Here is a 23,266-nt window from a genome sequence, read left to right as displayed (position 1 = left end):
CATCTGGTCTGAAAACAGGCTATGTGTTGAAAGGATCAAGCCATAAACCTTAAATCTTTTGAAGAACACACTAAAAGATCAAAACACACCCAAGGGGGAAAAAATCAAATACATCTCCCTATGAACCCAAAGTCAGACACACCAAAATACCTGTAACATGAGGGCATGTGGTGAATGTACAAAGATAGAAGGATTGTCTTTGGGTGATGATTCTAGGCAGAGCTGTGCATCTGTAGCCCTTGGGTTGTATGTAAAGGAAATAGCATTAGACAGTTTCCCATCATATAATAATTGTTTATGATGATCAGCTAGGAACAGATCACTTTCTCCTTTGAACTTAAAAGCTCCCTAAAATGAAAGATTAAAAGAAAGATAGTATTTAACCAGAAATCCAATTGGAATGCAAAGTTTCACAAGCAAGTGTTCAGGATGATTCAACTGTATAGTATATATCTGAGATGCAGTAATGAGTAAAAAGAGCAATGAACAATATTTTTGAAAAGAAATTATACATTTATATCTTAGCAATGTTTATTTGTCAAAAGAAGAATAAGGATAGGAGAAAATGTATTTTAATACTATTTATTGGTAAAATAAGGGACGCGGTGGCTCAGTGGGTTAGGACGCTGAGCTTGTCGATCGGAAGGTCGGCAGTTTGGCGGGTCGAATCCCGAGTGCCGCGTAACAGAGTGAGCGCCTGTTACTCGTCCCAGCTTCTGCCAACCTAGCAGTTCGAAAGCACGTCAAAATGCAAGTAGAAAAATAGGGACCACTACGGTGGGAAGGTAACAGCGTTCCGTGCGCCTTTGGCGTCTAGTCATGCCGGCCACATGACCACGGAGACGTCCTCGGACAAGCGCTGGCTCTTCGGCTTTGAAACGGAGATGAGCACCGGCCCCTAGAGTCGGAAACGACTAGCACGCATGTGCGGGGGAACCTTTACCTTTACCTTTATTGGTAAAATTGAAGAACAAAACAATTTTGTGTTTGTAGCAGTACTTCAAATGTTCAGAAGTACAGGTAGCTTTGACTCATGACCATTCTTTCAGATACTATTCAAAATTACGATGGCATAAATGAAAGGACATATGACCCCTGCCTGAAGTTGCGGCCACTGTAGCATCCCTGCAGTCATGTGAACAAAATTCAGGTACATGGCACTCTGCCTGGCCTTACACCAACCTCAGGGATGCTGCAGCAGGATTCCCCACCTAGCATTTCCCTCATCCAACTCTGCTAGTCCCCACAGGTCTTAGGCCTGCATCCTATCCTGCTAGGTCCCACACCTTCCTCCCCACCCTGTCATGGCTTGGTCCGCTTCATTGTGTCTGCTTCCAAAATGGTGCTCCCTTCTGTGATGGCACCATGCAGACTCCATGTAGGAAGGCTGTGTGGCAGAGGAGCTGCTTCTAGAGGGAAATCAATAGAAAAGCTAAGTGGACCAAGCAATGGTGGAGGGAGGGGAGGAAGGTATGGGATCCAGTAGGGTGTGAAGCAGGCGTGAAGCAGGCTTAAGGCCAGTGGGGACCCAGTGCTGCAGAAAATGGAGCATGTGCTATGTCAGGGGGTGGGGCAGGCTCTGGAAGGCCCAGGGCAGGGCACATGTGAGCTGGGGAAGTGAAGCAATGTGGGTCTGTACCTGTGCTAGGCCTCCCAGGGCTTCCCTCATCTGAGGCAACTGCTGCTCCAGTTAACGACCACAATAAGGAGAGCAGAAATTGATGTCATTAAGTAAGGCGTTCACATGGGCACCTCACTTAATGATGCTCATGATTTACAGCCATAATAGTCATGTTCCATAATGGTCATACGTTGAGGACTATCTGTATATGAAGTACAGAGATTTGCATTTAAAATTAAACTATCTGACATTATAGAAATGAACCATAACTGTCATGACTCTGTCGAAGCCTGAATCTGCTGAGGAAAATGACCTGGAAGGGGACCCTATGGAGGTTGAGGGAGAGGTGTCTGTGGCTTCAGAGGAATGGGGAAGAGCAGGCCGAGGCAAGCTAGGGCCTTTCAGGATTGGGACAGGATGAACATGACAGACAGAGCTCAGGCGATGAGCAAGGGCCATCCACTCCTGATCCTAGAACACGGAGAGTGGAGAGAAGGAGGGAACAACGCAGGCAGGCTCAACTACTCGGGAGGAGAGCGCCCCGCCCCTCTCCACAAGGCATACCTGGAGACTGAGACTTAAGGAGACGCTGTGGGGAGGGGTATTTGTCGGGAACAAATGCTGATTTCTTGGAGTTTTGTGTGCTGTTGCTGATCTTGGGAACAACTCTCTGATCTCTTATTCAGTGTTGTGATTTCTGCTTGGAAACCCTGAAACTCTGACCATTGGACTGGCTGACAAACTTGATTTGTGTTCAAAGACCTCAGATTGTGTTTTGGTTTCTCTTCTGAAACTGCTCAGGCAAGCTTGTGTTTCCACAGACTCATTAGATTTTGGATGTATGTTTCATTCCTTGCTATCTACATGGCCTTGAGTAAATTACTCTTCTAATCTAACTGTATGTGAAACTACCTGCAGCCAGAGACTGCTGAAGGTGTGTGTCTTATTTTGTTCTGGGGCTTGCCAGAAACACGGGAGCATTTGGGGAAAATTTGGAGCAATTAAAGGTTTGAACTGCCAGCTGACTGCATTACCTCTGTGCTGTGCCCTGGGTCATCACACATAACCAGGTTTGAGCTGTACTTAGATTTAGTTCAACAAGCTGAGGTACCAGAGGGTCAAATCCCTGGTTTTTGAGTTTACAAACAGTTTAAATTAGTAATATTTTACTATTATATTCTGTATAAAGTAAATCAGAATATTTAAAAATCCACTCATCACTTAACAGGGATACTACTATCTTTTTAAAATTAATCCAGTATAAAATTAAAGTTTTGTCAGCTCCACCAAAATTCTGTTAGGACTATACGTACTTTGTATCCCAGACCAAGTTGATAAATCGCAAAGATCTGTGCAGCATTGAGAGCTTCACTGAAAAGATAAACAGCTGTCATCTGGCCACAAAATACTCGATTGGCATCTGCTGTTTCTGAAGAGCCCAGGAAACATTTGTCAAATGTCTAAGAAAGTAAATAAAAGCATCTAGTCAATGTTAGTTTAATTCATTTTCGAAAGAGAAGACTATATACATGATAAAATATTTTCCATTCTTTTTTTCTTTTTCTTGTGGTATTTGTATGTGGGATGAATAAAGTAGTTCAGTCATTGGAGTTGTAGATATAGCTACCTTAAAATCAATTTTAGTGAAGTCAGAATTTCATTTGTTATACTTATTTAGGGATGAGTTTTTTCTTATTTATGATATTTTCTTAGATAGCATTTTATTCCAGCTGGTATGGTGGTGACTGTGATGTTTTTGTTGTATGGATTGTTTTCACATTGATCACAGTAGAGATATGAGTAGTATATACAGTAATGAAATAAATAAATCAACAATAGCAATAAATATAATAGAAAAATCACATAAATTATTTCTTATCCACATTTATTTACTTAGTTGGTAAGACTATTTTCACATAAATATTCATTCATTCATTCATATATTGTCCAAGTGTCACAGATTATCCAAAGATATAGAACTTTTATCCTATATATAATCTATAAATGTTGCTAAAGATATAAAAAAGAAGAGTTCAATTACAATTGAAGCAATGTATATGCCAAACTAAGAAAATAAATGTGAATAAGAAATAATTTATGTATTTTTTCTACTTATTGCTTTTATTAATTTATTTATTTCAGGGCAGTATATACTTCTCACATTACTACTCTGATCAATGTAAAAATAGTCCATACAACAAAAACATTATAGTCACCACCATACCATCTGTAATAAAAGGCTACCTAAAAAAAATTATTTATATATTACAGGTGGTATGGTGGTGACTATAATGTTTTTGTTCTATGGACTATTTTTATGTTTATATAAAAAACAATGGTATTCCTGTTACCCATTAAGCTCTGACCAGCTACTAAAGTAAAATTGTTTTTATAGCATTAAAAGAAAGGGTCCAAGTGACCAAGATATTCAAAGCATTGAGATGACCTTTGAGAAAGCTTGCCACTAAAAATGACTGCCTTCTCAGCCATGAGGTCCCTCATTTCTGACAAGATTGACTTGAATTCTTTAAGAAAATGTAGTGTTGCATTTGCTCTAATGGGTTCATCATAAGCACCATTCTGAAATGGGCTCTGAAGCCTTCAATGACCAGTATAATTACTGAAAAATAAGACCCCCTTTTCTCCGAAGATGCCAGACACAATTGCCAACAATATATCAGGAAATCTCTTTATCTAGACCAAGGTCAATAAACCTACAGGCCAATAATATTATTCGTTAGATTTGCATCCCATCTTTTAATAGCAGCTCAAAGGGATATTCATATTACTCCACACAACCCAGTAAAATTGTGACAGGCATACTTATATTTTTAAATAAAAAATATCTATGTCAACACTCAAGATCTCTGCTTCAGATTATTAGATAGATAACCTTTATTGTCATTTTTTTTACTGTGGGCACAGCAGCACACATGAAATTTTGTTGCCTACTCTCAAAAGTGTACACATACATAACACTATTGTTGAAATGCTAGTGCAAAAAGTAAGTGAACAGTAAATTTCCATTTTTCCTTTTCAACTTTAACATAAGCAACACAGGACAGAAATGACATACAATATGTCCTGTATATAAGTGATATAGTGAATTACTTACATCACTGGCATTGACAAACCATGTTATCTCTCCATATGATGCTAGTTCTCCATTCACATAACATCTGAGTTCACTGTTCTTCCAACGATTATAGATATGAACAATAGTAACCATGTACCACTATATAAGAAATGTAGATGTATTATACAAAGTGTAAAAATAGAGTTTTTACTGTTTTGAAAATTATGTAAATCTGAAAAGCAGAAATATTTTTTTCTGTTAACTTGTTAACTTGTAGGCAATACAAATTGAACAGACACATCAAAATAAGCCTGCTACCAGGTATAATTTCTTTTGAATAATATTTCTAATCTGGCTGAAATAAAATGTTTCCTTCAATGAAAATATTCTCTATAGAAGACTTAGTATAACAAAATAATGATATAAATGTGTAAGAAAGAAACTATTTCCTCTTGTAAAATCAGAAAGAATAAAGAATGCCAGCTGAAAATTAGTCAGTCTGCACCTAGTGGAAGAAAAGAGCCTTGGTGGAGCAATGGGCTAATACCTGCTTAAGTAACACCAGCTGCCTGCAATTAGTGCAGGTTCGCATCCCACCAGGCTCAAGGTTGACTCAGCCTTCCATCCTTCCGAGGTAGGTAAAATGAGGACCCAGATTGCTGGGGGCAATAAGCTGACTTTATAAAATGCCACTTCGGGGGGGGGGAGCCCTAATAAGCAGGCATATACATAGAATGAAGGCTATTGCTAAGCACATTGATTTGTGCTTCTTAGATTGTAAGCTGCCCTGAGTCTTCGGAGAAGGGCGGGATATAAATGGGATAAAAAAAATGCATTGTTGCTGTATCGTTCTTTCACTTACAGTCATCCATTTAATAGCATTATTCTTTAAGTCAGGGCTTTGCAACCAGTAGTACAGGTACCACCTGTGATACATTGGCACCTGGCAGGTGGTACGCAACCATCCTAGAAAAGTGGTAGCGGGGGAGGGGAATGAGCTGAACCAGTGGCAGTACCGCACAAGCCTGAGTGAGAGATGGCTGGAGCTGCAGGGCTGTCAGGGCTCAGCGGAAGTGCCAGGATCAGCGCCAGGCTCCAGTTGTAGCTCAGTGCTGATCCTGGCGCTTCTGCTGAGCCCAGAAGAAGCGCCAATCAGCTGGAATGTTGCAGCATCTCCAGGGTCTTGTGATTTACATTCAGAAGCTTGGCAACTGATTCATATTTATGACGGTCACAGTGTCCCAGGGTCATGTAAAATGACCAAAACCTGCTGCAACCACCCAGCAGACAGGGGGAATAAAACCCAAACACCCCCCACCCCACCCCCGCTGCCAATCTTCAACAGAAATGCTCACAACAATGAAAACCTCGGACAGGAGGAAGAGCGCCGCCGGGCAGGCAGGCAGGTGTCTTGCTCGGCTGTGGCTTGGGGGGCACTTTTTCAATGCCATTGTAACTTCGAACAGTCACTAAGCGAACTGTTGTAAACTGAGGACTACCTGTACTTCATCACTTTTTTTCCTTTTTTGGGGGGGGGGGTCATCAAGTTTTTGACACCTTGCTAGGCGACTGGTGGTATTTGGATATTGCCATATCCTAAAAGTGGTACAATGGGTGAAAGCGTTGAAAAGCCCTGCTTTAAGTAACAATGTTACTTAATTTTTGCTATTGAGAATTTGTTTTGCATTCTGTTTTTGCTTTGTTTTTTTAATCTATGTCTGCCTCTACAGGTAGTCCTCAACTTATGACCACAACTGAGCTCAAAATTTCTGTTGCTGAGACATTTGTTAGGTACGTTTTGCCCCATTTTACAACCTTTCTTACCACAGCTGTTAAGTGAATCACTGTAGTTGTTAATTTAGCAACACGGTTGTTAAGTGAATTTGGCTTCCCCATTGACTTGCTTGTCAGAAGGCTGCAAAAGGGGATCATGTGACCCCGGGACACTGCAACCATCATAAATATGCCAAGCATGGGAATTTTGGTCACGTGACCACGAGGATTCTGCAACAGTCATAAGTATGAAAAATGGTCATAAGTCACCTTTTTCGGTGCCGTTGTAACCTTGAATGGTCACTAAATGAACTGTTGTAATCATTACCTGCATTTCATTTTATCTATCTGGCTACAACAAAGAAAGTGGATAAATTCCTGAACTGATCTTTAAATAACCAGTTATTACAGAATTAGACATCCTAAAATTGCATGATTTACACATACAAGTTCAGTAGTTACTGAAAGTGACACACACTAAAGTCTTTCATCTCTATTCAATTTTAGAGAAAGTTGTTCATTTTAAATTAATATAAAATTTTATATTGGAATTTTCTTTGTATGTCTCTAAAATGCAGATTATGAAAATAAATGTCAATCTAATATCGCTAAAGCCAATGATCATTAATTTTCAGATGCAAAAATATCTATTATACTTTTATTAGCTGTAGATTAAACATACTGTGGAACAAAGTTTACACCAAACAGAGTATGGAAAGTGAGAGCTCTTTCTTCACATATAAGTCCAGCTGTAATAGATTGGGAAAAAGCAGAGTTTTCCCCTTGTCTGGTGTTTTGGAAAGAATCCAAACTTCTGGAAGATATAAATTATTTCCTGTACAGTGGATTCATAACTGTTCTAAAAGAAACAGGAATCTCTGTGTGTTCTCCATCTACTTAATAGTTGATAAATAGAATGATAAATAGAATTTAGGCAGAAGCAGAAGCCATGTTGCTGATAGTTGGGACTACTGAATAGCTGAACAGCTTTTGGCACTGAGTATGGAATGTGTTGGAGAAGGAACTGTTTTATTTGAGCCTAGAGCATGCAGGTCAAATAAATAAAGCACAATTCACAGTTCCCAATGAAAATGGAAAAGAACTGAATCACCATGGAACTGATAAAAAGAAAAAAAAAAGCTAAAGCAAAAAGTTACTTACTAGCCAAAGAGAAACAATCTAAAATTTGAGATAAAAGATGAAGTTTACTTCCAAATGAGTCACCATCTGGAATCTCTAAGAATGATAGAAACCAACCTCTTACATTAGGAGTCAGTAGATTAGGAAAATATTGTGTAAAGAAATTATGAATGTGAAAGCTGTTTAGAGAGCAGAAAAAAAATCTATATACCACTTAAAGGAACAAACAATAAAATAAAAGAAATAAAAGCAGAAACTGAGGTGGACTTAGTCCACAAAACTAAAAGGAAGTCCAAAAACACTGTAAATTAGGCTTATAGGAAAGTTACCTGGGATGTAGGTTAAATGAGGTATAAGAATATGATTGATACTTTATGTTACTTAAATTTAAGTGCTACCTGGGAAAAAATGAAACCTATACCTACTGGGCTGTCTGCCAGTGGCTGGATCATCTAAAACAAACCCATGACACATACCTTTTGTGGCTTGAAATCAAATTTCACACAGTGCTGGAAACCTTTTCCTTTTGATTTAATTGATGTCACAACCAAACAGCCTCCCACAAAATGAGCAGAATAACCAAGCCCTTTACTTGTCCTAAAACTGAAACAAATAAAATTATTACACTTATATTTATTTACATGTATTGATGCAAGTCAATTTTACAAACAGATATATAACAACACTAGTAAATATATCAGGATATATTTATACACATATTTATAATAAAATATATAGTAAATATGTAAATATATAAAATGCATATATACATACCAATATAAGTAAGGCTTATCTTTGTCTACATTAATATTATTTACAGGATCCATTCTTAACCAAGTATGAAAGGTAAATCCATTCTGGTATGGCCACTTTGCTATAGGAGGTAAGGCAATAGCCTAAAAAAAGCAATGGATTATCATAAATGATTTTTTTTTAAAAAACACCTTTAAAATATGTTTTAATAAATATCCTTGTACTCATTTCAATCTTTGCTGTATGCAAAGGCAATATTTCAAGCTTTTATGTATGCAAAATCAATATTTTCCTTTGTTTTTGCTTTTTTTGATGTTTTAATATAAATAAATGTGAAATCATTTCAGATATAAGGTCAGAAAGGATACCAGTGATTTATATTAGTACAATGATAGAAATATTGACTGCTCATAACTAAATCACATGAGACACTTCCAGGAAGGTGAATGAATGGACATTCTGCATTTTGTAGAGGACATTGCAGCCAAAATATAAGATCCAGACTGCTAATTCTCTCTGCAGTAAAGAGAGATCTTGAGATCGCCCTCATGTATTCTACATAGCTGCTGGCGTTCAGTTTTTTGTTTCTTTGGTTAGTGGACAACAGAAACTCAGGTATTCGCAGCTACTTGCAATCAACTGGGAATCATAAATTCCATCATCATCTAAGCTGTTAATATAGCCTTCTTTAAGGAGTTAAATTTTGACCTAGCCTCACTTTTGTAATCATGCTGGAATTTAATTTACTTTTTATTACCTCTTGAAGAATGAAAAGCCTTCAGAACTGCAAACTTTGTATTTGCTATGTGATTCCCTCTTTCATCCTTTTACAAAGAAAGAGAAGTACCTATTTCCAGTTTTGAAAGTTTTTATTTTTTTTCTAATATGCAGCTAAAAGATGACTATATATTGCCTTTTGGAAAGTTTTTAAATGTGAAGAATTTGGAGGAATTTGATTTAAAGAAAGATGTGGAAGTTAACTAAAAATATCCTCTCATGTGGGAAAGAATTTCTGTGTTTATAAGTTGCTGATAAGAAGCTTTGAACTTTAGCTACCAGATGGCTATGTTAAAGGAAATTTATGATTTATGGACTCAAGAACTGTGGAGTACTTAACCCTATATTACAATCAAAAAGTGCTGAAGAGAATCAAGTCTTTGAATAAAATAGAAAAGCTATTATTGAGGATCCTAAAATTATAGCCTACAAGAAAGAGATGGAAATATTGGGATTTACAAATGGACCTGGAGGACTTTTAAAAAAACAACAAATGCATAAATAAGATATAAGAAATGATGTGAATTATTATACTGCTTGACTATTTATTCAGGCAAACCACTTCTTGCTTCAAACCATCATATCAAAATCTGTGACAACTCCTTTTCATTTATTTTAAGCTAGGTTTATTAATTTAATACATGACTCTTTAAATAGTATGTATCAGATTTGCTTGTACTCAACTGTTATAAAGCTTATTAAACGTTCTCTGCATGTATATAGATCCCAGCCTCCAAAATTTTTGAATTACTTTTCTTTTAGCTATTATATATTATATTTAAGACTTCAGAAAAGATGAAGTACCTTACAAAACAAAGATTTAAAAAATATAAACATAATAGATAAAATTACTTACTGCAGCACTTTTTCCTGGGAAATTGAAGAAGGCATCGGGCCCATATTTCTGAGGCATATATTTTAATACAGAGAGTAGCTTTCCAGCATACAGAGGCTATTCAAAAATCAGTTTCTTATTACAATGTATAATAATAACAACAACAATAACAATAATAATATCATCTGAATATCCTGATTTTCCAAAAATCCACCCTACTTGGAACTGCCTATATACTCAGACACTAACTTAATAACTCTTAGGTCCTTGGTTAGGACTTGAACTGTTAGGTTTTTACCAGTCCCAGATTGTGAATCAAATCGAAGATTAAAATTTTAATAATAATACAAAATTCAATTAAAAAATATTCTACTTTCATACCTCTAATAATTTTAGAAGTTTCTCCAAAGCTCTTGGGCCAGAAAATCAGGATATAAATAATAGTTTATATATAATAATAATTATATATCAGAATATTGCTATTAAGAATGTAAGACCACATCTATTCTATCAAAACTGTTTGTGCTGCTGCAGCCCAAGGATATTTTAAATCTGGGATAGCAGCTAAAAATTAAGATTTCCACAAAGGCAGGCAGGAAGACATGTAGTATGAGATGGAGAAGGCCACCCTCCCAGAAAGCGGATTGATCTTCTAAGAACCAATCCTTGTTTCCAGCATTCTGCCATTATCTGGGATCCAGCTACCAGGTCCTTGAAGGCTCCATGTTCTGGTTGCTACTACTTAATGCCAAATTCACCACCATCTGGTTCATAGGTTGGCATCATCTGGTTCACCACCCACCATCAAGGTTCATAAGTTAGCATCATATGTGAACCTAGCAACCAGAGGCATTGTTCTACAGATAAGTCAGTATGATGCTTTACAATTGAGGCTGAGTGTAAGGCACAAGTAGAAATTGCTGGGGTTATACCATTTCCTTAATATCCCCTTAATATGAAACTTACAGACAGTTAAACCCATCATCAGTATTTCTCCATTCGTACTGCATGTAAAAAATTGTCTGTCTTGCTTAAAATTACCCAAGGAAAAAATATCTGCTGACTACTGTACTGTGAAGAGTTTTCAAGTTATCTGGAGGATAAGTGAGATGACTGAGGTGGCATCTTCAAAGATTATCTAGCAGGAATTTGAGCCTTTATTCCTAAGGAGGTGGACAGGGTTCTTTGTAATGTTAGCCCAAGCTTGGAACTCTCCCTTTCCTGGTTGGTGAAAACCTCCAGGAAGGAAATATGAGGTTGGTCAGGAAAATAATAATGCTTCCTTGAAAGAGGACAAAGATTTATCTAAAATAGATTTGTCTTAAGGCCATTGTTTGACTTTGCAATACTAAACAGCTATTAACCCAGTCTCCAATTTACCCTTCTAAAGAATGATGTTAGTCTGGAGGGACCGTGGAAGGACCCTGGAGGAAATTATTTCAGTCCTGGGTGTGGTACTGAAAGCACAATTATCACTCTTGTGGATAACCTGTGATGAGACTAGCAAAATGGAATGCAATTGCTCTGATCTTGCTGGACCTTTCGGTGGCCTTTGAGTACACTGATCATGGTATTTTACTGACCTGCCTTTGAGGATTGGGAGAGGGAAGCACTGTTTTGTAGTTGTTTTCCTCCTTCCTTAAAGTTATTTTTAAATAAATAATACTAAGAAGGAGAAGAAGTCATATTCTAGGATTCTCCGTTATGGGGTGTTAACAGAATTGTACACTATACATTCTCCTCTATTTAATAGCTATATAAAGCCACTGAATGGGATTATCTGCCAGCACAGATTCAGGTATCATCAATTTGTCCTTACGTGATACCCAGCTGTATCACGTACCTACCCTGTACCTACCCTGTGCCAAAATAGAAACAGGATGGAAGTCTTATACTAGTATCTGGAACCTGTTAATCCCAACAAGGTGAAAAAGTTATGGGTTTTGATAGCAGGAACAAGGTGAAAAAGTTATGGGTTCTGATAGCAGGAACATTTGTGGCTCTGGATGGGGCTGTGCTGTTCCATGTAGAATGGGTTTGTAACTGAGATGTCCCCCTGCAATTGCAATTATTGCTTAAAGAACAAGACATCTGGGGCAAGAAAGCTTTTTGCACATCTTCACACCCTAGTTTTGACCTTTCTTGGACAGAGGCTCCTGCTCATAATTACTCAAGCTTCTGTCACATTTGTTTGGATTAATATAATGTGCTATACATGGGATTACCCTTGAAGAGCATCCACAACTTCAATTGGGCTAGAATATAGTACCGTATCTTATATGGAGATGGGAATTTCTATGTTTCACTATGTAATACTTCTATTTACTTCCAAATGGAATTCAAGGTGTAGTTTATCACCTTTAAAGCCCTGCATGGTTTAAAACCTCATTATCTACGGGATATGCTCTTTCCAGCTCCCACTTAAGACAGGCCATCTGCAGGGACAAGCTTCACAGTGTGTGCTGCTGTTCTTCTGAACAGCATGTTTCCCAAAATTGGGGTGGTTCCCATGAGGAAACCATTAAAACCTGATTCTTCTGATGAGCCTTGGAATAAAGCAGGGACAAAGGGTACCTTCCTCCTGGGTATTTGCAATGCTTTTTCTCAGGGCAGTTACTTTGATTTTGTTTTAGTTTCAATTATTTTTATTTGAATGGTGGATTCTGCTTTGGATCTTGTTGAACACAATGACATATAAACAAAAATGAAAATCACTACCTGACTCCCAGTTTTCACCTATTAACCATAAAAATCTATTCAGTATTACTACTCATAAAGTTATTTTACCATATGAAAAGTTAAGGATATCAATTTAAAATAAAAACTACTTTTTACTAATGCAGATTTTTACATACCCAATTCCCTTTGTCTCCTTGAAGTTTGCTAAAGTATAGCTTTAATTCCCGAACTGTCACACTGTAGCTTGCTAATACGCCAAGCATATCAACTAAAAGATCTGTGGAAAATTAAACAAAGGTTATTAGATATAGGTTAATATTTATTTTTTTCAGACGTGTGAAAAAGGGTTCCATACTAGTTCATTGGAAGTTTCTTCCAATTCTAGGACCATTTAAGAAGTCATACCTGCAATCATGTTGTCAGCTTTATCAATCCTCTGAAGCACATGCTCAATAAGACCTACTTCTGTGCAAATCTGCAGATTCCGTATACTTTTTTTCAGGACGGCTGTAAACATGCTCCATATCTCTGCCTGGCAAGTGACATCACATTTATCCAGCAAGTCCAACATGCATGTAATACTTTCTCCTTCTTGTATAATAAAATTCATTTCCAGATCGAAATGACCACCTACAAGCTGAAATTTATAAAAAAGGAACATTAGTACTTATTTTCAGAATTATGTCTTTAAAATGTATAATTTTCAGGGTTAGCATTTTTCCTTGCAACAGATATTAATAGACATTAATAAGCTGTGCAATTAACAAAGAGGTTGATAATACAATCTTATACATATTTACCAGGGTACAAATCCTATAAAGTTGAGTAAAGTTCCTAACAAAATTTGCATAAAACTATTGATTGAATTCCTATTTTATATTAGCAATATATGAACTAGTATCAACATACATAATCAAAGCATATAAATATGTGCAGGTTATGTTTCTTTTTTAAATAATATTTTTATTAATTTTCTAATTTTACATTTAGGTATTTAAAAAGCAATGTAGTGGCTGGATTAATCAATAGTTCAGTAACATACAAAAATCTTTAGTACAAATCTCAAACTACAACCTCAAATATTTCCTCTTTTTTCCCTTAATATCTACTATCTTATATTTACGTTAATACAGTTCTTATTATATCAACTAAATAAAAACATCATTATTACATTTATCAATAATTTTTTAGCTTATACATATCTTAATGATTTTTACATTCAATCTTTACATTCAATCAATATCCTGTTATTGGTTTTTCCCAATTTTTAGTTTCCCATCAATATTCAAACTTAACATTTGATATTTATAATTTTCAGGTTTTAGGTAACCAATGTTTCCTTTATCTTAATTCATAACAGAATCTAATATTCAAAATACACATCTTATCTATTTGGGTATAATCTTCTTCTATTTCCTAAAAGTTATTTATATCCCCCCATCTTACATCATCTAATTAGTAATACAGTATCCCCTTTAATAAATCAAAGCCCATTATATAGGTTGTCTGAGTTAATCAATAAATCAAACATATTCATAATATTTTTTTCTTTTGGGTCTAATTTTTAAGTATTAAACAAATAGCATGCTTATTTTCAACTAATTTCCAAATGTTTTAAATTTAATGACCAAAATTTCCCCTATCTCAACTTCTCCCTTTGACCCTCTAATTAGTAATATGAAATTCCCTCTGATAAATCAAAACTCCAATTTTCTTCAGCCTTATTCTGGCTTTCTTTCTTTGCCAACTTGCCTTCCATGTCAACAATTTTAAATCATCAAATAGATCTTCCTCTATTATTATATATATTGTTTGGAATAAGAGAGACCATTTAAGTTGCCATTTTTTTGGATGGGCTAGTCCATTTGTATTCCAAATCATCTCCCTATTATTTCAAATCCCCATAATTGTCCTGGTATGTTTATCTTCCATTCAGTCTGTTCTTCTTGCTACTCAAATTTCTTCTGATTTATATAGGAAGTCTTTTCCATTTTCAGTGTTGTCAGTCCCTTTTCTGGATATTCCATTTACTGTATTTGTTGGTCAATTGAGTCCTCTGTCTTAGTATTTGATTGTTCCACTTCTTCTGTTACCTTCTGTGTTGTTAGTTCTTTAGTTGTAGTCAGAATTTGGGTTTGTATATCTAAACTGACATCTTGTTCTTTTCTGTAACATCTTATTTCATCACAAGCTGAAAGGATGGTTTCATGTATTGCTTTCAACATGGAAAGAATCTTTTCCTGGTCTTCATCCATCTTCTCTTAATGGTGTGTTAGATGATGAAAATAATTTTATAGCTGAATATGGGACTCTTATTTCACATGTTTGTAGGTAGTATTTATAGTAAAAGTCGTTTGTCAAGTAAGATTTTATAATCCAAGGTATTCCATCATTTCAAATAATGACCGATATTCCTCAGATAAAAAAGTAGGAAGGCAATTCCTTAAAAATCAAGAAAGGTTTACATTCATAGTTCAAGGAGGCCAGCCACGCCACCCAGAAGTTCTTTTTACAGCTGAACTTCTCACAGGTGGTGTTTATCAAAGTTAAAAGAGTCTTATCTGTAGTCTGGGCTTCAAGCCAAGTCTCCTTTAGGCAATAACAAGTTGCAATACCAAGCTTTGCCACCCAGGGTTTTCTTAAGTTCAAAATTTTATTAGTCCTTTTTCCAATTTTATTTCTTTTTTATAGATAAAAACAAAAGTCTTTGGTGAAAATAAGAAAACATTTGGTCTCCAAGTTTCAGAAACATAAAGTTATTCTTTTAGTGCTTTAACTCCCCTGGGTAGTCAGTCACTGCTATTCTTAGAGAGTGGGATAAAAATTCTCTTTCCTCTCTCCTCACAGGGGGAAAGATACTTTGGGCAGCTTTTACAGAAAGAAAAATACTTAGGATCTTAGAGAGAAGATTGGATCTCACCCAGTTTCACCCGCGTTGCTTTAGAAGTGCCTGGTGGTAAGTTTGACTTTGGCTGTCTGCAGCCTAGTGACGAGCCATATTGCTATGGCCAGTCTTTCCTCCACCAGTTTGGAGAACTGCTCCAGATCAAGCGGAAGTGCTGCCACCCTCCCGCAATCAAGCAGGAGTCCCCTCCTTGCTCGTCACCCCTACAAGGCAACTTTCAACCCTTTCCAGGGTCCCTCAGGGGAACAAAACCGAATGCGGAAGACAGAGCTCGCCTTCCAGCATCTGCAGTGGCCACAATGGCAAACCAGAAGTGTGCAGGTTGTTTCTAATCATTCTATTATTAGTATAGTTATTTCTATACTATGTGTTCTTTAAATCAATTACCAAAGATTAATAAAATAAAATAAGCTGTAACAAAACACGTCTATGTTTATTCAGTTGTAAGGAACACTGAGTTCAATAAGATTTATTTATAATTGAGTAGCACCAGGTACAGATACACTTATATACCAAGTTAAATCTATCAAAGATCTATTGCAGGAATGTCAAACTCATGATGTCACATGATGTTGCGCAACATATTGGGACTCTTTCCCCACGCCGAAACCCATGCAGTTTTGGTGTGACGCATCTGGCCCATGGGTCTATTGAATGAATTAGGCAAACTCTGTATAAAGGTCTCCAGGTTAACTTTTCCAACTATTTCCAGCTGATGTTTAAGTGTAAATTCCATTGAATATGTAGCTCTGTTCCCAAGCATATAAAGCAGACATGTCAAACTCACGACATCATGTGAGGTCGCGCAACATATCGGGACGGTTTTGCCATTGCCGGCAATGGGGTGGGTGCGGCTTCTGCATGACGTGTCCGGCCCGCAGGCCGGCAGTTTGACACTCCTGATATAAAGTGTTCTCAAATGAGAAAGGCAAATTGTTCACCTGTGAGAGTACTCTGAAAAGCATCAAGCTGTCGCTTATGGGATTTGCATTTTATAAAAAGAGTATATAATCAGCCAGTACAATGGTAAAAAAAATGTCCAAAACTACTAGATCTGTCTTCCCAGCTGACAAATAAAAACAATGTTCTGGGTAACTGCCATACAGTTGTCATTCAAAATTTTGCAACCCACATTAGAAATCATACCAGTCTCTCTCCCTTCATTTACATGCTAAAAAATATCCCTTCTATCTTATTCCACAAATTAAACTTTTGATAAAAATGGAGGTGAAATTAAAACACAATAATAAGAGCAGCTACAGCATGGTATAAGAGAGATTTGTGTGACTGAACCAATTATCTTAAACATTCCTTTACAATTTCTTCTTCGTGATCTCTAAACAAACTAGGTATAGCTTGTAGGGCAAAGTACTAAGAAAACAAAAACCTATTTGGTCCTCCAAAAAGAAATGTTAGTCCTAACCTGAATATACAGCTGTCTGTGATCAATGACAGTGACTGTAGCTGCTGTTAAAATAAGGCTACATATTCTGCAACTCTTGAAAAGAGAGTGAATTTAAGTGGCATGATACCTGCACTTTTGAAGGGAAAAGCACTGAATTAACCCTACTTGCCCTCCTTTGTACCTTCATACATGAATGTTCTATTACCTATTTCATGATTTGAACAGACCATGGATGTGGAAATGGCAGAATTTTCACTTAAATCCCCATGTTTTTCTACAAGAAATTGTTAATATTGTTATTCATATCCTGGTCAATGTTACTGAATACAGCCTCCTCAAGCTGATGAGCATGGATTTCATATTACAGCACACAGTGTATACTGCCACCTGCCAGCTAGTATGGATGACAGGTTTTCTTATTGGGCCTATATTTATTTCTGTGAATGTCACGTAGTGGGTATATGAGTTAGTGGCAGAGATCTATTACTAAACAGAAACTAATCATAGATGGTTTTCATTTAATATATAGCAATTCTGCAGTAAGATTTGCTAAACGAGTCTGTTTCCATGCTTTTCCATGAATTCAAGCAGCTTCCATTCGTTACACAAGGTCAGAAGTGTTGGGGAAATATGTAACGTGGAAAACACATTTTTCAGCATTCTCAAAATAAATCAACGGTCGAACATTTCAAGATTGGAAATATATAATAAATATATGTGACATTTTAAAACAGAATAGACAGACAACAGAAATGAATATTTTAATATTTTCTTTTAAAAATTTCTTTCTTAATGAAGGAGTAACAAACAGCATATCTCAAATATGTGTTTGTGCAATGACAAGCTATATGCAAATCCAAGAAATATATGCAAACTTCTTAAGTCTAATGGCAAGATGTGTGTTTTATGGCCTGTGAAAGTGCAAATTCCTTAGCAGAGACGTTTATACCTATAGATATGGTATAACTATCATTATTTCAGGTTATTTTAATTATAAAATCTAGACCGCTTTCATTATATCTAAACAGGCCACAATTTCTACTCCGATGGTCCCATAGCAACATCATCATAAAAAAACTTCACCAGAAATGACAATCAAATAATACAGAATTTATGGCTTGAAAATTTCTCTTCACAACTGGATATTAGCAATAATAGCAATTATGAACTTGGTTCAATAGAAAGACCAGAAAAATGCAGTTATAATAAACTTCAAAGCAATTTTATTAAAGGAAACATTTGAATTTATGCTTAGCAATACAACTTTTAGCCAATGCTAAGCTTACTGCTAAGCATTGCCCCCCCCCAAAAAAAATCTGGCCCATTATCTTCTTAGAATTGCTTGAGTTAGTATATTTGATTCTAAAGAACCATCAACTGTCATACCAGCACCTTATAGGCCATACATTTTGCTCTTAAGTAAAGTGACCTCACCTTCACCTCAATTCTCTACAAGTCATCTTTCACTTTTAGCTACACCTACATAGGCAGTAACCACCCATCCAAGAAGTTGACATATTAGTTTTCCTATCTAATCTGCAAAACACAAATAATTCACCAGCAATTCAAAATAGTACATTCAGGAAATCAGACTTAAGTAATTTTCATTTAAATGTTTTATGAAAGTATTTTTACAAATGGGAATGTTACATGTAATTTTTGGAAAATCTGATATAGTATTAATATGGCAACACAGTATACATACATATAAGCGCACACCTTAACAGTATATCATATTAACCTATTCTAATAGTAATTTGAAGCTGATCAACCTTCAAGACACAAATTTGCTGCCAAAGACAGGGATCACATAATCCAGGTATGTACACCAGCTAGTTATTATCTGAGCAGCAGTAATGGCTGTAAACAGCAAAATGTAATCTCATGAAATGTCACAGTAAGTTATGAATATCTGAGCAGCCTAATGCACCTTACTAGCCATGAAGTGTGAGAATGTAATCTTATTACCTTTTTTATGGTTGTATTTTTTTTAATAATATAGTCTTTGAACTGATGTATAGTCTTTTTCTGCACCTTAACATGATTTGGTCTCTTGTGCCATACAGTTCATTTTTCAGAATTCCCCAATTCAATGTATGAGTCTTAGATTCAACTTCATAAACAATCTTTATAACAACCAACGGGCTGACATAATATTTTCTCTTTCTAGACTGTGGAATGATATGTAAGCATACAGCAATGATTTTCAAGCAACATATTTGAAGCATTCAAATACATCTTCCTGACTTTTACATTTCATTTTAATATTTCCCTGGATATTTGTAAATTTAAATATGTCATAAATATATCAATATCTGGATGAATTTTAAAAGCACCGGCAACTTTTGTTGTTGGTATCTATAGATCATTCCTCTCAATCATAATTTCACATTCCCAGGGATTAAGTTTAACCAAAGAGATTGAAAAATAAAATAAACTCTCTTTCCTCAACTTCTTCACCAAAAAAGAATGACAGCATCCTTCAAACCCAAATTTTAAATTTCTGCAGCAATTATTCCAAAATCAGGTGCATATAAATCTCTATTAACAATACAAATTACAATTTGCCAATTCTTTAAAAAACTACCTACAAAATTTATTTATTAAATTTATATGCTGCTCATCTCATTGACAAGGCAAGTATAGGCAAAATACATTTAGGAAAAACAATTACTCCCTTAATCTATTTATTACTAAAACTCTCATTGTGTTTATCTGTTAGTACTACAAGTTAGCCCAAATGGCGCATTATATCACAAGAGTTTTTGTTTTAATTTCTTCCTTCTCCTTTTGCTGCCGGTACTTTCTTGTCACATCTTCATTTTAGTAAAATACAGAGTTTTCCATTCACTGAAACTGACCATTTGGAAAAAAAGGAAAAATTTCTATTTGGCTTAAAGGAGAATGGAGAAGGGGAATCATAAAACATAAAGGCCACATAGCTAGTATGACTGACACGATTCATTCAGGCAATGCCAAATCATGTTTTGATGTTATAACTGAACTTATTGACATGAGTTTTAATATCAAAACAATATTGTGCCGAAATGGACTTTAGTCCACAAAATATTTTTTTCTAAAATAAATATAATCTTCAATCTATAAGTCCATCTCATTGTAACAAGTTAACATGTATTTTCCACCATCTATTCCAATAGTAGAAGAGAAATGTAATGGTATACGAGACTGATTTTGAGGGATGAGGAGAAGAGATATTGCCTAGGAAATGATCAGACAAGAGAAGGGGACCTTAATTTCAAAAGAAGAAACTTAGGAAGGACCCATCCTAATTGATCAGGTGGCTAAATGCGGAGGCAGGAGATTTATATCTGCAGACCTGCAAGAGTATATTAATGTAGCCTTACAATAAAATAAATTAATTAGCTCATTTGGTCATTTCTGGGAAAGCTGCCAGAAAAGCTCTGTTGCATCACCAGAGTTTTGTTCAAATCTGGAAGCAAAACTAGGAAATTGCCATCGCAAACTTTATTTCATTAAGTTTATCAATAACTGAACTACTGTTACATAATTCAAAACATAAAAACAGAAAATATTCAAGTTTGACAGTATTTTTCAAGACAAGATTGTTTCCAGAAATAAATTTCTAAAAATACTGTTGTCCAAATCTAAAGTGAAATACAGATGATGAAACAATTCAGACTAACAGTATAACAACCCACCATTCTAGTCACATACATAACTCTAGCCTACTTTTGACTGCCCAATAAGAGATACAAGAACTTGACAGATTCCATTCAGAGTAGAATAGTACAGAGAAAATAGGAAAAGTAAAGAAAAATTATGAACTTATGTTTATTTTAAATTTATATAATGCGGGTATCAACAAAATTGTATTGTAAGCATTTTATTTATCAGTGGATGTGTACTGAAAAACTTGTACTTTGAGAGAGTAGAGAAGATTCTGATTGATTTATATCACACTTTAACTGATTTTATAAATAACTCAAGGCACCAAACATACATAATCCTCCTTCCTCCTCCTATTTCCCCACAACCACAATCCTATGAGGTCAGCAGGGGCTGAAAGAAAGTGACTGGCCCAAACTCACCCAGCAGGCTCTCATGCCTATGGAGGGACTAGAACTTTTTTTCTCCTAGTTTCTAGCCTGGTGCCTTAACCACTAGATCAAATTAGTCTCAATTTTTCAAGGAATTTCCACAGTGATAAAAATAACTATATTTAATTCATAGTTGTACACTTATTAAGCAATATAATATTCAGAGTTTACAGATTTAAGAATAATTGTTTCTAATTTTCCTGTAGAATAACAAAGGTTGTTACAATGCTCAATTTACATGGAAGCATTCAACTGAAATTGCTGATACTTTATTCTTATATTATTCTTATTTTTATTATAACAAGTTCATGTTTTTAAAACGTGATCTTTACAATCAAATTGTCACCTTGAACCTCCCTATAAGTAAAACCTAATCATACAAATAATCAAAATGTACCTTTATAGTAATGCAGACATTAGAATATAAAGGTAAAACATTTAACCTAGTGTCATATGGAAAGCAGGCATCTTCTTACAGAAAATAGATTTTCAAAATCCATTACATCATAGATTCATACATGAGCATTGAAATCCAATAAATCACTTAAACTATGATAAAGAAACCCTTTTAAAATTTGCATCTACCTATAGTAAATACTACCATGTTCTTTAATAGCTTGCTACTGCAATTTTAGCAAGCTGCTGATTTATGGTTGTGACAGATTTTCAAAATCAGAAATCCATCACTGTATGCCATCTACTTAAAAATCAGTTCAACTTACATTACTCAGAATTTAAATCCTATGTAATACGAAAGTCACAGCAAAATATACCACATTGCTCAGGCTATTTTCTTTACTATCCAAGTACAAGGATATACAATAATTATTTCTTAAAACATGTGTCATTTTAGAAGGTTATTCAGAAAATGTTTTGAACATTTAAGCATAATCATGCACAAAAAAGAACATTTGTGCAAATTTTCAAGCCTAAAGATACTCTATTTTTTAAAAACATGAAAACTAAATAATTGGCATAATGTTTACCTAAATTATGTTGTTGTTGTTGTTAGCTGTGAAGTCGTGTCCGACCCATCGCGACCCTATGGACAACATTCCTCCAGGCCTTCCTGTCCTCTACCATCTTCTGGAGTCCATTTAAGCTCACGCCTACTGCTTCAGTTACTCCATCCAGTCATCTCATTCTCTGTCGTCCCCTTCTTCTATTGCCCTCGATCTTTCCCAGCATGAGGCTCTTCTCCAGTGAGTCCTTCCTTCTCATTAGGTGGCCAAAGTATTTGAGTTTTAGCTTCAGGATCTGGCCTTCTAAAGAGCAGTCAGGATTGATCTCCTCTAGGACTGACCGGTTTGATCGCCTTGCAGTCCAAGGGACTCGCAGGAGTCTTCTCCAGCACCATAGTTCAAAGGCCTCAATTCTTTGGCGCTCAGCCTTTCTTATGGTCCAACTTTCACTGCCATACATTGCAACTGGGAAGACCATAGCCTTGACTATACGCACTTTTGTTGACAGGGTGATGTCTCTGCTTTTTAGTGTGCTGTCTAGATTTGCCATGGCTTTCCTCCCCAGGAGCAAGCGTCTTTTAATTTCTTGGCTACAGTCCCCATCTGCAGTGATCTTGGAGCCCAGGAAAATAAAATCTGTCACTACCTCCATTTCTTCCCCATCTATTTGCCAGGAATTGAGAGGGCCAGATGCCATGATCTTGGTTTTCTTAATGTTAAGTTTCAACCCAAGTTTTGCACTCTCCTTCTTCACCCGCAACAAGAGGCTCTTTAGTTCTTCTTCACTTTCTGCCATTAAATTATACCATTACCTAAATTTATCTTCAAAATATTACTAAACTTTATCAAGTGCATTTTCTCAAATGTATACAAAAAGTCTTGTATTAAAGTCTATACTTTAAGACTAATGCAACTAATGCTAATTTTAAAAGGTAAAGGTAAAGGTTCCCCCACACATGCGTGCTAGTCGTTTCCAACTCTAGGGGCCAGTGCTCATCTCTGTTTCAAAGCCGAAGAGCCAGTGCTTGTCCGAGGACATCTCCGTGGTCACGTGGCCAGCATGAATAGACGCCAAAGGCGCACGGAACGCCTTCACGGAACCTTCCCACCGTAGTGGTCCCTATGTTTCTACTTGCATTTTTACGTGCTTTAGAACTGCTAGGTTGGCGGAATCTGCGACGAGTAACAGGCGCTCACTCTGTTACGTGGCACTTGGAATTCGACCCACCAAACTGCCGACCTTCTGATCGACAAGCTCAGC

At 36.1% G+C, this 23,266-nt stretch overlaps 1 protein-coding gene across 4 annotated transcripts in view; it reads right to left on the bottom strand.

The window, feature by feature from the left end:
• Positions 1-23,266, bottom strand: part of LRBA (LPS responsive beige-like anchor protein) — a 370,944-nt gene that overhangs the window by 328,099 nt on the left and 19,579 nt on the right. For all 4 annotated transcript variants that reach the window (XM_081332066.1, XM_081332069.1, XM_081332068.1 and 1 more), the window contains 8 exons: positions 13,060-13,291; positions 12,831-12,931; positions 9,997-10,092; positions 8,385-8,506; positions 8,087-8,213; positions 4,737-4,856; positions 2,935-3,081; positions 151-348 (listed from right to left, as the gene is read on the bottom strand). In XM_081332066.1, coding sequence (XP_081188192.1) covers positions 151-348; positions 2,935-3,081; positions 4,737-4,856; positions 8,087-8,213; positions 8,385-8,506; positions 9,997-10,092; positions 12,831-12,931; positions 13,060-13,291 — 1,143 coding nt within the window. The remainder of the gene's footprint in view (positions 1-150; positions 349-2,934; positions 3,082-4,736; positions 4,857-8,086; positions 8,214-8,384; positions 8,507-9,996; positions 10,093-12,830; positions 12,932-13,059; positions 13,292-23,266) is intronic.

The sequence above is a fragment of the Vipera berus genome (genome assembly GCF_964194415.1).
Source record: "Vipera berus genome assembly, chromosome: 7".
In the NCBI taxonomy this organism is placed as follows: Eukaryota; Metazoa; Chordata; class Lepidosauria; order Squamata; family Viperidae; genus Vipera; species Vipera berus.
The sequence above is the reverse complement of the archived record's forward strand: the minus strand, read 5'-3'. Positions and strand labels throughout refer to the sequence as shown.